The 16276-nt window shown below is 42.0% G+C and overlaps 1 protein-coding gene across 5 annotated transcripts in view; it reads right to left on the reverse strand.

The window, feature by feature from the left end:
* Positions 1-16276, reverse strand: part of LOC149717826 (uncharacterized) — a 170521-nt gene that overhangs the window by 4729 nt on the left and 149516 nt on the right. For all 5 annotated transcript variants that reach the window (XM_089840771.1, XM_089840774.1, XM_089840775.1 and 2 more), the window contains 9 exons: positions 13488-13668; positions 5531-5755; positions 5373-5466; positions 3762-3959; positions 3360-3509; positions 1968-2057; positions 1718-1877; positions 1464-1626; positions 11-1342 (listed from right to left, as the gene is read on the reverse strand). In XM_089840771.1, the coding sequence (XP_089696897.1) occupies positions 11-1342; positions 1464-1626; positions 1718-1877; positions 1968-2057; positions 3360-3509; positions 3762-3959; positions 5373-5466; positions 5531-5755; positions 13488-13668 (2593 nt within the window). The remainder of the gene's footprint in view (positions 1-10; positions 1343-1463; positions 1627-1717; positions 1878-1967; positions 2058-3359; positions 3510-3761; positions 3960-5372; positions 5467-5530; positions 5756-13487; positions 13669-16276) is intronic.

Here is a 16276-nt window from a genome sequence, read left to right on the forward strand (position 1 = left end):
TTCGCATTACCTGACGCGTTTTGGACAATGTTTCCTCCAACTCTTCGAGTGTTCCTTGAAACTCCTCATCTTTGATTTCATCATCCTCGAGATCATTGGCCATATTTCCCAATTCATTATCTCCGTCATCGATATCGGCTGAAGTACTTGCCGAATCCGCGTCGTCACTATCTCCGGGAACAGCGTCACCGTCCAAAGCACCCGTCGTCAATTTACTCGTTTCTTCTTTCGCGCTATGATGTTGACTGGCCGAGGCCGCGGCGGATGCCCGTCTTTTGGCGTCCTCCTTGGCCCTCCGAAGTGAAGAACTAGTCCTATGACTCCTGTCCCCGTGTGACGCGAAAGAAGGCCTCCGATGGTAATCGCCAGTTTGCCCTTCCACCAAAATCCCGCCCGAACCTGGCCCGGCCACGGGACCCCGAGGAAAGTCGATCCAAACTTCCTTCATCCTTTCCTGTTTGCTTTGCGCGTGTTTCGAGTGTTCTTCCACCCACTTTAGAATCATGTCCTGTTTATGATCGTCCATATAACCGTAGTTGACGGCGGGACCGTCAACCCACTGTTCTTTTTGTAACTGATGTAACGTCCTCGAATCGAAACGCGGTTTACAAAATCGCGGTCCGTCTATCCATAGCTCGTCACTCTGGATTTTGGGGTCCTTACCCACGGGGGACGCTGTCTGATCTTTGGTATTCGTGGCCAGTTTGGAGCTATTGTTACCCTGCTGTCCGACCCCCGCTTTAGCCGAGGAGTTTTGCGTCCTTTTAGGGCCACCGCCACTTTTACGCGGAGTTCCCGAAACCTGTAAGGGCGCGCCATTTTTCAGTTCCGCGGTATCGTTCTGAACTATTTGACTACCACGATTAACCGGTCTTTTAGATACCGAGGCACTTTTGCCCGCCGGTCCTGGCATCGCGTTGGAAGAACTACTGGTCATTTGAACTTCGTCCGACGCACGATTGGTATCCGTACCAGCGGAGGAAACTTTAGGAACCTGGTGGTCGGCGTTGGAAGGCGTATTGTTGTTGTTGATGGATTTGGCACCTTTAATTGTAGCACTATTATTAGTGGACGTCATTTGGCTCGCGACGTTTTTAGGGGTCGCGAAAGTCAACGGGGGAACGAGAGGCGGAGGACCCTCGTTGTCCGTTAAGTCTCTTTCGGGTAATGGTAACCCGGCAGCTCCGACGTAGATGACAGTGTCGCACGATTGCTCGCTACTCGAAGTGTAATCCGGGTCGCTGCTACCCGATTTCACACCATCGTCACTTACAGCGTGCGAACGAACGAACGGTCTACACAGTTTATCATCCACCGTGTCCGTCGTACCAACTCCCATGTACTAAAAATAAATCGCAACATATCGCGAGTTTAAGTTACGATTTCGACTATTACTCTTCGAGGCTATTCTAACTCTAGGACAAACGATTTGGTTTTTCGTAAAATATTGTAGCTTAGCTTACTTTCAGTTTCTTTCGTCTCATCCTGTGTACCCTGGAAGCCAACTGGATGGTGGATAGAGACTCGGCGTAATGACTCGGATGAGAGGAAACGTGAGCTATCATGGCAGCCCTGCACGTTAGACTACCTAGAGCTTCTCGCATGATCTGAGTCACTTTACTGTCCCTATAGATAAAGAGGGCAAGAACACGCGATCAGAATCCGAAAAACCAGAGAACCTTTTTAAATCTTTTCGTTTCATTAAAGTTCGACGTACTTGCAAGGAACGTGTTTCTGCCCGTTAAACAGCGCCAAAATAACGTTTCCCAAAGCCGACAAGGTCAAACACTGACCTCCGACCCCACCTTCCCTCGGTTTGGCTTGTTTTTCGCAACTGCCCAGGTCGAATAAATGAAGGCGACTTCGACCTCCGGCTACTGTACGTAAAAACGAACATAAAAAATTAGAAAAAAAAACATATCCCTATTTAAATGGAAGGAGTTCAAGGGGCGCGAGAGAATTCGTACCTCCGCCTTTACCTCCCTTCTCAACTCTGTATTGATAAACGTGGAGGGTGAAAAGGAAATGAGAATTTCGACTGTCCTCGTCCGTTTCGGCTGCGACATAAAACAAATACACGAAGTAAAATATAAGAGATAGGAAAAATCTTTATTATAGGCCTGGTCGGAAGAAAATAAATTTGAAATCGCCAACTCGGAATAAATAAAATAAAGGAGGCAAAAACTAATAAAGGGGAAGAGAAGACGAGCCCATTTCTTCCATTCGATCATTCTTTTCCTCGGAAGTTATCGCGCTCCCTAACACGCTTCCTCCAGAGCATGTACAACATCCAAATAACTCGGCCAGCGATAATGTCACGTTTTAGCGATGTACGTAACATTCGCAACGAGCGTCTCGAGATACGAGGAAGAAATCTCGCCCTTTCTAATAATTTCCACAACACGTTGGCACTAACCAGAGCCTAAAATGTCAAGAGCCATTAGAGTGGTTGCTAATATTCGAACGTTAAATTGAGGAAGAACACTTCGATAACGTTTGACATTATCACTCGCGGCGTGATGGTAGAGGGGAGAAGTTGAAGAATCGGACAGAACGAGAGAGAGAGAATCGTAGATGGAATACGGGATGAGACGTTTCGCTTCTTTCAAGAAAGCAAAAATATAAGGAAAAATTGGAAGATGCTTCGGCTGGTGGAGAAGAAATAAAAGTCGACACGCGTTGTCTGTCGAAAATGGCTCTAGAGGTAGGGAGTATAAGTAGAGCGTCCAAGAGAGGGATCCTGGCAAAGTACCCCATTCCCTAATAATGGGCGCGCCAGTTTCGGAACGAGAAAACCCCGGCGTGTCGTCTAATTTGCCCGTCAGGATCAGCTGTCACGAGCAACTGTTGCTGTCCCTCATTTTAGATAGCAACCCGTTTACCGAACGGACAGACAACGTCGAGTTTATGGCGCGAGCCACCATATCTCCCCATCGCCGTAAACTAGACCATTTCAATGCTGGGAAGATCCCCCGTTTGGATCACGCGAAACGTTATCATTGTCAGCACGAGGGAAACTCTTAGTAAAGGGTTTAAAACGGTACGGCGCGAGATCTTCGCGCGACAGGCCTATTCGTCGGACTATAAAAATCCGTTATCGACGCGAGATTAGGCTCGAAAAGTCAAATGGTCGACGGGATAGAAATGACCAACGTCTGTTGACAATGGGGACAGTTTTTCTGAGCGAAATATGTACGTAATCGTAAATTACGATATCATTAACGCTATACGAAGACAATGAAAAGTACAATTCACATTGACTACCCCTTTTTATTACATTTTCTTTTAATATCTCTTTAGAAATATAATCAGGAAATAGAAAATAACCACGAATCTTTAAGGAGGAAAAGTTAACTTACCGACACTTCTGGCAGCCAGAGCGGCGTCTAGAAGGAAAGCCGCTTTCTCGGCAGTGGGCGCTCGCAACTCGCTGTGATTCATCAGACGAGTGCCGAAAATCGGGTCGTCTCGCAGGTAAATGGCCGGAGATGGACCACTTCCTTCCGTTCCTAACATCGAGAAATAACATTAGCTATTGGCAGACTTCCCCTCCCGGAAATATCACGAGTTCCCTAACTGTTTTCAAAACAACGTCTATATAAACACACGAATCTAAAGAAATATTAAATACGAATCGGAATCTTCGCGTTCCCGCGTACAAATAAACGCACTACAACGATTAAACTTAACTTCAATTAAGCCAAAAATGTTTGAACCTCGAATGATGATAGTTGAAGTATAAATAAATGATTGGTTCTTACCGGAGGCAATGTCAGAAAGAAGGTCTCTTAGATTTTCATTTTTCCCGGTGATTTCCACTGCCGAGACTCGAACTGAAAAACGAGCGCCAGTTCTCTGCTTCTGTTCATTAATTAAACGAAATAACCAACACAGCGAGCAAGGAATGACTCCCAGTTCTTGAGGGGAAGACCAACCTCCAGTCATCGTGTACGTTTTACCTGATATAATGAAAAGAAAACAAAAACTAATTCGGTTAAAGTAACTAATTGATTTTCGAGCTAGCGATTTAGTGGAACATAACCATCAATACGTCCCGAATAGAACAACTGCTCGAGAGAAGTACGCGAATAAACGAGATTCCATTTGGAGAAAGAAGAGAAAAGCTAGAGGCAATGTGTAAATATAGGCGTAGGATAAAAGCTATTTTATAAAATGGAAGACACGACGTTTTCAGTTTTTACGTCTACTCAAATCGGAATAAGGAATAGCGAATAAAAGGAAAAATAGGTAAAGAGCTAGGAAGAAATGTGGCGGAGAGACAAAAATATTCCGGATGAACACTGCGTGGAGAAGATGGCAATGAGAATGGAGCGAACAACCGTAAAATAACGGAAGCCGCTTTGCATTCGCCTAACGTCGCCTAGAAAGGGGACTAGCTCGACCGAACAAGCGATGACATCCAACTTTCGCGAGAGTGGCCATAAAACCTAACCTAATTAAGGTTCTAGGTTCATATCCCACGCGTCATGGTTTCCCAAAACGCGACAATATCCGAGAAGGAAGTTAGTTACACAAATAATTTAGATTGGAAACCAGTAACTGGAGAATGATAGCGGAATGTTTTCCTAAGATAGCATGATCACCGAGTGGTAAAAACGTGGCAGGCAGGCGGACGGGCGAGAAAGGAACGTTAATGCGTCGGCTAACGCATTCCGAAGGGAAGACAAAGCGATCTAGACAAAAAAATGTGACAACACGAGAAGTCCATTTTGAAAAGTCTCCCTTCTTCTTCGTCGCTAAATGTGAGACAAGTCCCACCTGCAGCCTTAATACCTTCTTAGCCCGTAAGAGAGAAATATATACTGAAAGAAAGCCCAAAAAGGCACGGGCCTTCGAGATGAAAGGCGGCGACGAAAGCTATACGTTTTCGCCAAAAAGTTTCATAATTCAAAGGCTGACTCGTTCTCGCTTCAAAAATAAAAAAAATCCACATTTTTTTTGCTCTTTTTTATCTCTTTGGTGAAAAGGGAAAGAGATAAGTTTTTCCTCTCAACATCAGAGTTGGGTGTTTTTTTTCTTTTACCAAAAAAAAAAGAGAGAAATTTGTAGCAACGTGGAAAGTTTTAAGTGGTTGTATCTTTTTTATATTAAGAGCGAGAACGGTAAAAAGCCTTACTCTAGCTCTGGTTAAGGTTATTTTAAATTTTTATGGACGTATCTCGAAAAATAAGTTTGTATTCCTTCAGAGATGAAAGATGAAATAAATTTGATTAACCTCGAGGCTTTTCTTCGTTGGTGCCGAGAATGAACCATTTCAGAACAGGTCTACACTGGACATGGCTTGCCCAAATTAGGGCTAATAAAACTAAAGCCTCAGTCTAACTCCCCAAAATAATATTAAGTGACTTTACCTAATTTGGAGTGACCGTAGACAAAGAGGCAACCGTCATTTCCATTTACCACAGCTTGAATAACGTCAGTTAATGAACTAGAGCATACTTCAGTCTGCGTATAAATGATATTGCGATGTTAAAAAGCCCCCCGAATCGCGCCGGAAGCTCGAGCCTACCTGAGTGTCGTCTTGCGAAAATATGGCGTCAAAAGCGAACATTTTTGGGGCTGAGACCCCGACCCTTCGGTCAGCCGGGGTGCTAAGACCACAGGCGGAAGGATCGAAAACGGACAGTTGCTTCTTACGTTGGTCCACGTTCAAAAACGAGGACGATGTTGATTGGTCCCCCGAAGAATCGTCCAAGTCGGACCTACCGTGGCAAATTCGCAACATCACTTTCACCTACGAGAAAGAAAAACAAAGAAACGCAATTTTTAAGCGAACTTTTTCTTGATTTTCCTTCAGTCAATGAAAAAGTTGCAAGTACACGCACTCCGCGAAGAGTTTCTTAAATCAATACAAACCTATTTAGTTTCCAAGCAGTCTCGCGTCTCCTATTCTAGCAGACGAAAAGTCCTAACGCACCCCGGGCAAAGTCTCCCATCAAGGAGCAAACAGAGCCAAGATGGCACGTGACACGTGACATTCAAAACCCCGACCCAAAAAAATATACCACCACGCGCCCAAAAAATCTCCGGTTCCTCACTTGAGTGAAAAAAAGTCTTCGGAAACTTCTATTTTCAAATTGAGATTTGACCAGGGTTTAAAGGTACAGCCAGGTATGGAAGCTACTCGCTTCAAATACCACGGTTCCCAGCTTCAACTTTGGCTCAATATCACATTGAAAATGAAGGTGTTTTGAGAAGCTAGTGACTTCTCTCTTTTTTTAGGACTCAAAATGATGTCTAGCCGATGAAACGATAGACTATTTTGTTTGAAGGTTTGAGCTACTTCTTTTTCAGCCTTAGTCAAGTTATTTCGTTGTACTTGATTATACCAGCGGTAAAATATGTCAGAGGTCACGGGGAAACTTATATTTGGACTGAACCGCGTGTCTCGGAAAAGTTGGGTAATGGCGTATATAGGAGAAACGTCTATTCCCGATTTAAACTTAACGAGGACTTATTTTCTCCCACCATGGTAACGTGACAAGTCGGCTGATGGGGGGGGGGGAGGAGGAGGGAGGGGGAGTTAGAGGACCCAAGTCAATTCGAAATTCGAACCTCGCTTCCATAAAAAAGCTTTACTTACTTTTTAAAGGGGAACCCGTCGTTGCTCTGATGGCATTCAAAACTCCCCTTCCCTACCTAATCTCTCAAAAATTTGCCAAGGCTTCAGATTACGTACTTTACTTTTAAAATCTCGTGTTAGATATTGAAAATAGGTGTAATGGGCGTTTTATAAGCCGGAATAGTGTAATCCGTTCAAGGGCTACTGAAACTCTCCTACAATTATTTTTCATTGGCTCAACTACCGTCCTTAGCATTAAAATAGGTCAAAATCTTTGTGGCATCTTCAATTACAACGCAGCTATGTACATGTCGTTCCCACTGATATTTTCCAATTGAACTCAGGCATACTGCATCTCGTAATTAGCCTTCTTTTCCCCCACACCCTGCTTAATTGTAAATAAATCACGCAACTTGGAACAGCAGGCCTCGGCTATAATTATAGTAGGGTGTGTGTAGGCCATTTAAAACGGGCCTGGCTTCATTGTATCGGTGTGACTGTAGGGCTAAACCCCCCATCTCCCCCCCCGTCGCCTTCCGTTTTGGTTGCGGTGTTTCTATTTGGGAAAATGACATTAATCGACTCGGGCTTAAGTCTGGCTGGTTATGGCTATTAAGCGTCGACTCGGAGTGTTACGAGACGGAATCGGTCGTCGGATATATCGTCCACCACCCCAAAACTCGAGAACGGTGATCGTAATCGGTGGCAGACAGAAATGGCCAAACATTTTTCTCTCAAGCCTACGCTATTTTAACCTCACCGCCTTCATGAGCCCAAATCGGCAGAAATTTTAACGATTTCTACGCAGTTCTAAACCTATAGACATCCGAAATAAATTTTGAAATATTTCCTTCACTTGCCAAAATGCGAGTGTGTTTTCATTGATTGTTTCAATAATTATAATTCTAATATCTATGGTTGTAGAAGCACGTGAAACGTTCACGAATTCAGCGCGAATGTGAGGAAAGAGAGATAGCAAGGTCATTAAGTAACTATTCAAATCAAGCAACGCAAGCGTCTACTCTATTCGGCACGTAGCGTGGTCCACCTGGGGTACAGGGAAGCGCGAGTCCTACGGTTGGTCTATCAATTTTGATAGGCGATAATAATTAGTTCTAATACGAGCTCGGCCCATATATTCCGAGAACTACAGCGTACGCTTCTCGCTTTAATGTTTCAGGGATCTTAATACGCGAGTCTGCAACGATGGCGATATCTTTGACGAGCCTATTAAAGCGGAAGACCAAGACTCGGGATGAGATACGTACCCATTGTTAATGGGTTTTTAACGAACCAATTACATTTACCATCATTATTACTGAAGTTACTCCAATGTTTTATCTAAATTATCAATTCACGAAAAATCTCTCCAGGAAATTTTGAACCATAATCATCGAGTTAATTCCCTACGCACCCCAAACAAAAGTGTCTCGAATAACGTTTATTCGTGGACCAGCGTTGTAAGAAACAACCTCGAATTATGGCTGCTATAGATTATTGAAACTAAAGGGTGTTATTCCCCCAAAACCCTCGCGTAGACATACATCCCAATATAAGTATTCCACGAAGTAGTAGTTTAAACGTACTTTCGTTCGTGTCTTCTTTCGATTCCATTCTCGAGGCCAACGGCATTTTACGAGTGAAATGCAACATTCTCTTAATCTTCCAGAACGGACCACTTAAAGTTTTCCGAGGATTGATTTGACTGTGTCGTTTATACCCTGCACCAATTGTAAGTATTCCCCATTAACAAACCAAACTCCCCCGCCTTGTCACGTAGTATATTCTCGCGTTGGAAAAAGAGATATTTACGCAAAAGAGGATGATGGTGTGGCGCCTCTTAGCATCGTCAACGACTCAACGATGTCCAGGCGGGCGCGAGCGGCAGCTGTGAATGGCAAACTCTATTACACCCTGGTCTTAAAGAGAGAGAGGGAGACGCTGCTATCCAAGAGCCAGGCTTAGCTATTCCTTTTCTTTTTAGCAACTCGACTGGCTACTTTCAAAAGGAGTAAGACCACGCGGCACTAAGACGTTACTCGGTTTTAGTTTCGCTCATGGCCAGAGAGATCTGATTAACGGTTCGTTTCGATGAGGCTCGCTTAAAATTCTCTCGGAGCGGTTCTAGAGCGGCTTTGAGCGGGACTATAATCAGCCTAATCTGGCGTCGGAAGCGAGTCGGGAGTTTAAGGAAGGTGAGCTATAACGTCCGCGCGAATAAAGCTACCACGGACCCAAGGATGATAATAGTCTTTCCGCCTTTGGCCGCCAGTCCCTTTTACGATATCGTAGCTCACTCGAGGATGATAAAATATGGTAAACAGGAGTTTATAGCCCACCAAGGATAACGCCTGCAGATACAATGGTAGCGCCCTTTTCTCCAAGAATAACTTTTAAAGAAAAGATATAGAAACGGAGTGTATCGGTGTAGTACTGCTGGTCGCAATTTAATCATACGAGACTTTATGCCAAGGGATTGGTACTCGGAATTAGTCCTTGTAAATTGAATACGAGTAATTTCGAACTCTGTCTATAATCTATATGGTCAAATCAATCCAATTTCGAAATAAATTGTGGAATTTTCTATCAAATAATAAGGAACCCTTTTTACCAACGTGAGAAAACTTGGGACGCGAAGAATAAACGTAAATCAACTAAATGATAAAATGTCTTTCGATATGAACAAAATAACAGAAAGGGGAATAGAGAGTCTAAATATTTTGGCAGACGCAAAATATCGTTATTTTCGTTTCTACGCCAACAGCAGTTCGACATTACCAAGAGAAAAAGGGGAAAATCCATTTATCAAAGATAAACGAGAGAAAAGAGAACGCACCATTTTTACTCGCCCGCTAAAAAATGAAGGAAAAAACTGGGATAAAAATAGTATACTCGGTTGTTTGTTATCCCTTAATATTTAGTTAATATAATATTTAACATTAATAAAAACTTGGATGGAAAGAAGAAGATCATTTGTTCCAACTTCAAAACTTACAAGTTTTTTATAATAAAAGAAGCGCACTCTCCAAAAGAAAACACCGAAAGAAAATAAAGCGAAACATTCCGGCGGAATGATATTTAAACTAAAAAACATAATCCCACCAAAAAAAAAAAAAAGAGGAAAAAAAAAAATTGGCTCGATAAAACTCAACGACGTCCGAATAAGGATGAAGAAATATATCGCCGGGTCAGCTATTTAGTTTCCTTCCTCCTTACCCCGCTACTACAACAGTACCATCCCGCTGCAGGTTTTTCTCCTTTTCCTAGTGTTTTTTTTTTCCTTTTTTCCTTTTTTTCAGGATAAAATGAGCAAATCAGATTAGGAGAGAGGCTTCTCTCTTACCACCCGAGAGAAGAGAGGGATCGAAGGATGCTGCTAGAGAGATGTTAAAGGCAGAACGCTGTACCAGAAGAAGTAAGAGAGAGCGAGAGAGAGAGAGTTAGGAAGTCCTGCAAGATAAAGAGCGTCGCTGCCTAAAGGCGGCAAATGGATGGAGAGAATTATTTCGATTCCGTTAGCTCCAGTTGGCTTACAAAATATATAAAAACGAAAGAGAGGCGGAGTGGAAGGAAGAGTAGTTCGGAGTAAAAGTGGGGCAAGGATAGAGTAGTAGCAGCACCAGTTGGTGCAATCGACGGGAAATTGGCGAGATGTAATAGAGTGAAAACCGAATCGCTTACTTAACTTTTTGGCCGAGGATAAATCACTAAAACCCTATAACATAACCCCTTTTTTTTCTATCTCCTTTCTTCCGCTTACTTTGTAAAAGAAGGGCCATGCAAGCGTTGGTTTTTTGGGGTCCCAAAGGTTTCGGGTTTGCCGGCTGATGTTCGCGACAAACGCGCATACGGAAATAATCAGTCATCGCTGGAGCGAAAATACACCGTACGATGTTTACTGAAGATGTCACAATGAAACATTTTCACAGTTGGAAAAATTCGGTAAACCAAAATTAAACAACAGTAATTAGGGTTTGTACAGGTTAAATTACGTGGCCTACCAATGAAAATTTAATATTTCTGATTAATCTATGGCAGTATTAAAGAACAATTTAAAAACGTCGAAGATGGCAACCTGGGACTAGAGAATTATAACCCTTTCCCCAAAATGTTATCCAAAAACGTTTCTGGCCCAACTCTTTGTAATACAATATATAAGTTTGCCTTCACGTAAAGAAAATAATAACGATAAGCTCCCCGCTGTTGTAACCAAGCAAGATTTTCATTGCCAAAAAAAGCCAAACTGAGCTCCAGGAAAAAGTCAGGGAGTTTCCCGCGATTTTTGGATTCGCGCTATTGAGTTTTAGGGTAAAATTAAATCGATCCAGCCGCGGAACTAAAACAGTTTCCTTTCTTTTTTATACTTCCCCGAGAAGCCTAGCTGCTGGAAAATCCGAGCCCTAGAAATATACTCTTACGCATAAGTCTAACTTGGAGAATGGAAGCGGCAATATTCCGGAGGCAAGGGCCAACTCTAGGAAACCTAGTGGTCCGTGTCCAATTCCATTCAACTACTCTTATTCAAAAGTCAAACGCTGGCGGCGCGAGGAAACGAATTGTCCGATATTTTCCGCTCCCGCAAACTCGACTCCTTTTTTTAGTATTTTCTCTTCTTTCTAGGGCTAGGCCTCGGTTGGTTCTCTTCGAGAAAAGAAAACTCGTTCAATACTTCAGACTGGATAAATCAAGGGTTTTTTTATATTATACTACATATATCTATGCGTATACATATATAGATAGAGATCCGAGGAGATTTCAAGGGAGACTATAACGATAAATTCCCATTGTTTTCGTTTTCGGTAAGAGCTTAAAAATTTGTATTTTCCTTTATACGTTTCAATCTCTCTTTTTTAGAGGATTCGCTTTAAAACTATTTTCTAAATAAAGAAAAAGCGAAGGGACTCCGGGAAATTGATAGATATTTTGGGAGTCAAGTGCTCGGAAAGTGGCGCGCGTTTGGGAACGAACGAATATAAAGCTTGAATTGAAAAACAAAAAGATACTACACAATATAAACATAGAAAGTCAATGGGGAAGTCGGAAAAACAATTGAAGTCGGGTATTGCCTCTCGAGATTCGACGGGACAGCCCCGCGCTCGCGACCCCAAACCATTCAATCCTAACCTATTCACTCTCGATCCCAAACTTAACCAGAATAGAAAGAAAATATCTAGAGCCATTCCTATGGAAGATACGGTAAGAAGAAAACGGTACCAAAAACCAGAAAAGGTTTATAGGCGCGCGTTCTTTCAAACGAAATGGTCCACCAGATGGAAAACAAAACGGGACATTTAATTTAGGTGCAAGCAGTATACTACCCAAGTATTTCAGTAATGGTGATCTCTCGTAAGCTGTAGTTCCTGAGTCAACGAACTCGTATAGTGCACCGCATCCTTTATTGGATTTTTCGATTTGGTTTTGGACCAAGTTTCTCGTATTAGATTTCGTGAAGAGAAAACCCCCGATTTGCCTAAAAGGATAGAACTTTTTTGTCTTAACCATGTTCTAAATTTATTACCGTTCCAAATAGATCTATATTTTCAATCGAGGTAGGCCTATGATTCCAAGAAAACCATAGGAGAACAAATGGTGTGCCCCTAAATGCGTGCGCTAGGTTATTAACAATTCCGAGTACTGAACCAAGATTCAGATTCTATTTTCTTCTTGCTGTTGGGCCCTCAAGGTTTTCAATAAAACGATTGGAAATCAATTTGGTCTGACCCGCTTTAGTTTTTCTAAGAAATTGAAATTGGCGAATGAAGATAAATTATCGCTTGTGTTACAAAATTCCACGAAACAACATATTGTTTTCCAACCAACCTGAGGGGTAAGAAAAAAGTGGACGAGACTAAACTAACGGCTGTTCTTAATTATGCAATCCATCCCAGTATGATAAGTCCGCGTTAATCCACTTTGGCCAAACTATGGCCAGCTTGGACTCCACGGACCTCTGTTCAGGAAACAAAGGGCAAAAGTTGATCCACCCCTTTTGAAGCTCCGAAAAAACACGGGCTTAACTTTTTACCTTCGAGTGGATAACGGATATGGGGGGAGGGTTTGAAGTAAAAAATAAACGTCAATTACGGGTATAGGGGGTGCGCGAAAAAAGCTCACCCCGCCACTAAACTTTCGAGTTAAGAAAAAAAAACTTTTTTAAGAAGCTGAGCAAGGTATGGCGATGTGCCGTAATCAATTTAAAGAGCGACTTTGACTTTCTAGGAAGGAGTTTTAGCGATGACAGGCCGCGCGCCCGTTTTAGATGGATGAGATGGAAGAGGCCCGGCTAAGAGTCTCTCTCATTTATCTTTGGAACACGCGAGCCTCGCCATCGTCCACTTTGACAACCCGACTAGAGTCAAAGGCGAGATTTGCTCTATTCTCGCTTATATCCAATAACCTCTGTTTCTCCTTCCCCCTCCTATTTAACCCTAATCACCTTAGCACATTGTATTGCACGCGCAAAAACTTATCGTAGCACGTGCGCCACCACCGCGTGAAAAAAGCTTAAACCCTAAGTAAAAAACGATCAAAAAATGTTGGACGATCAGGGAAGAAGCGTAAATCCGAGTGGTTGGACATTAACTCCAAATCTAATCACGAAAGAATCCCCCGGATAGTTTACGCTTCCTTCTATTTAATTCGTATTGACTTTCATTGGCTTTCCTAAAACTTTCAGAATCATCACCCCGAAACATCAAAACGCAATTCTGGCAAATATCCGATTCCCCCTCCCAAGAATGGTTTGAAAAGTTGGCGCGGCAGTTTTTAATACAACTATAAAATAACGAAAATTTGATGGGTCATACATGTCGGATATATGTATAGGGGGTTATCGGTTATAATTTCATTATAAAACTTGTCCAAATTTTGAGGAGAAAAATAAAAAGTTTTTTTTTTTCATTACCTTTCCAAGGCCCGTCGAGTCTTTGATTCTTCCTGAACCTCTCAGTAACGCCGGTGGGGCCGGTGGAGGAGAGTTCTTAACTATTTCGGAAAAGTTGGTTCGGAAAGGCAAAGGTTCCGGTTCGGAACCAGAATGGTGACGTCGACGTTTCTTGGACGATAGATTTAACCTTTGAGCCGCTCTGAAAAAATACAAATAAAAGAATACGGATTGGTTAGTAACTGGTCTAATCAACCCGAAATACTAACGCGTAGTTCAAACGTTGAAGAAATGTACCTTTCAACCTACAAGTAAGCAAGTTTAAAGCTATACGTAGCTATAAGGATACACCAATCAAAGCCTTTAAATAGCTATTACGCAGATATTTAGGCTACGTTATGCCTCGGATGATAAGCCCCGAAAAGGGCAGGGCAGGATTACATCCGTATTAAAAGGTTTCGCTAGAACCCAACACGCGACAAAGGGTGGCACGAAAACTTGCAACTTCTTGACACGTCTATTGACCCCGAGTTAGGTTAGGCCTACCTCTCCTTACTGTTGGGAGCTCTCATAATTGAGAATCGTGTTAGAGCTAGGGATCTTGTTCCGACTTTAATTCAAGTCACTCAAAGTCTCAGTCGCACCGGGTGCCAGTGCCACTAAACCAAGGTATATTACGGATCAAAATGAACACGATACCGTTGTCAAAGGCCGCAGTTACCCTTCGCCGGATACTCGTACCGTTTGCGAGTTCATTGATCATGGCGTATGGGACTAGGACAAGGTCCCTCTCTAACGAAAACTCGTAATTGTTTAATTTGAGACACGTGTCGCCCGCTGGGCCGCCTAGCTACGCGACTTCTCTTCTTGACATTCGAAGCCCAGCGTCTCCTACCTCGAGACCTTCACCCATCCTTTTTCGTCTTTCATTTTAACAGAAGTAGACGAAAAGAAAGTTATCACTTGGATAGTATTTCAACTACGGGAGGTAAAACTCGAGAGCGGTAGAAAATATTTGAACGTTACTTCGAGTTATACTAAAAGTAATTTTTCGAAAGGTTAGGCTTAGCGCTTAACTGTAGGGAGCCAATATAAAGGTTTAAAGAATGGGAGTTTGTTCATTAAGTAGAGACGAGGCTTAAAGACACCCTGTTCCCGTTTCATTCATTTTCTAACTTTGGTGGTGTCGTGTTGCGCTCTTTCTTTTTTCCCCTCTTTCCTCATTTTTAAAACAAACGGGGTAAAATTTTCTATTCAAGTAAAATTATCAAGACATAGTCTGATTTTCGTCGTCACGGCCTTTTGACGTATACGCGCGGAACGAGTTTGGGTTTCCGCTCTTTTGTTAACCCGGGATTTTAAAATTCCCCGGCCCGCTTACTTTTAGTTGTAGTACATAGGAGCGACTGTTGTTATTTAAGTTTAAAATGGAAACGAAATTTTCAAATGTATGTATAGTTTTAAATTCGAAATTCAAAGTCCACAAAGTGCGCGCGTGTAAATACTCTTCAAGGATTTGAATGTCAAAGAAAAGTACCCTTTATTGTTTTCATTGAAAAATGCAATTGCTTTAAATGGAGCTGGGAATTGAATGGAATTTCCGAAAGCCATAAAAGTTTCGATTAAATGAACCCGGTATAATCGCGTCAATGATTTTAAAAGGTCGATGAAGTTTAACGTTTTTTTCCACTTTGCATTTGAAATTATAACAACTATATTTCTTTTTGTTATTCTTAACTTTTCCGTTGCATCAACTAAACTCAGAGCAATCTCTACTACTACTACCAAGAACGACTTTGTTGAAATTGAAATATGGTTCTAAATTACACGTCTATTCATATTACTTTCTCATTCGGCTAAAAAAAAAATATCTGAAGCAATAACTATTTTCTTCAAAAAAAAAAAATCCTTCAATTTCCTTACGCAGTTAACGACATCCTTATTATTTTCCTTAAAAGCCATGTTCCAAATAGCTGAAAAATATATCTTTTTCTACTTCAAATTCCATCAGGAACTGTATTTTCAGAAAAACATTTCAGAGTGTGCGTAAAGCAGAATGTTGGTTTTAGATTGAAAACGAGGTCAAATCCATTAAACTCAACGTTAGAATATAAGAAGAAGTTACGTAAGCGTAGGCTATACGGTATCAGACTTTTGATCGAAATTAGCTCATTTCAAGGAACGTCCGTCCGTCCGTTCGATAATAGTACAAAAAATAAGAGTGGCGAAATGTTACGAAATAAGCTCCTCCGTATGGTTTTTATAAATCGAATTGGCACGAGGCGTTTGTGTCCCGAAATAAAGAGCGTGCTAGAAAAGAATTCTATAGCTATAGAACGTCATAACCGATCAAAATTGCGATGGAAGGCCATTTTTAGCTGCAAAACTAGCGTGTTTCTTAGCTAGCTTTGAACGATACAAAGGACAGAACGCCATGGTGGCTGCTGAGTGGGCGTATATATGGGAGGGGAGAAGAGGTCTTTGCTGGAAATGTGTTTTGTGTAAGGTCTATTTAACAATAATTTTCCTTCGTAATGGAATTCGGTTCTCGACGCCTTATCGCGCCCACTTTCACTGGCAAAAGACGATGAGCTCACTAGAGGGAATGGATACTTCCTACTAAATTGTTCAAAAACTATAAAATCGTAATGCAAATATATTACAACTCTTTATATTGGCAGTTTTCCAGAAACTTGAAATTCAACCAACGTAATTTTATTTGTCCAAGAATTGTCCGACCACTCACTCTCGCGATGATATAGATTTTCCTTCTTTTTTTACTGGACTTGGTTGTCCAAAGAAAAGGTCCG

Source organism: Phalangium opilio, unplaced genomic scaffold, assembly GCF_054372755.1.
Source record: "Phalangium opilio isolate 3A_F unplaced genomic scaffold, DU_Popi_V2 ptg000003l_1, whole genome shotgun sequence".
NCBI lineage: Eukaryota > Metazoa > Arthropoda > Arachnida > Opiliones > Phalangiidae > Phalangium > Phalangium opilio.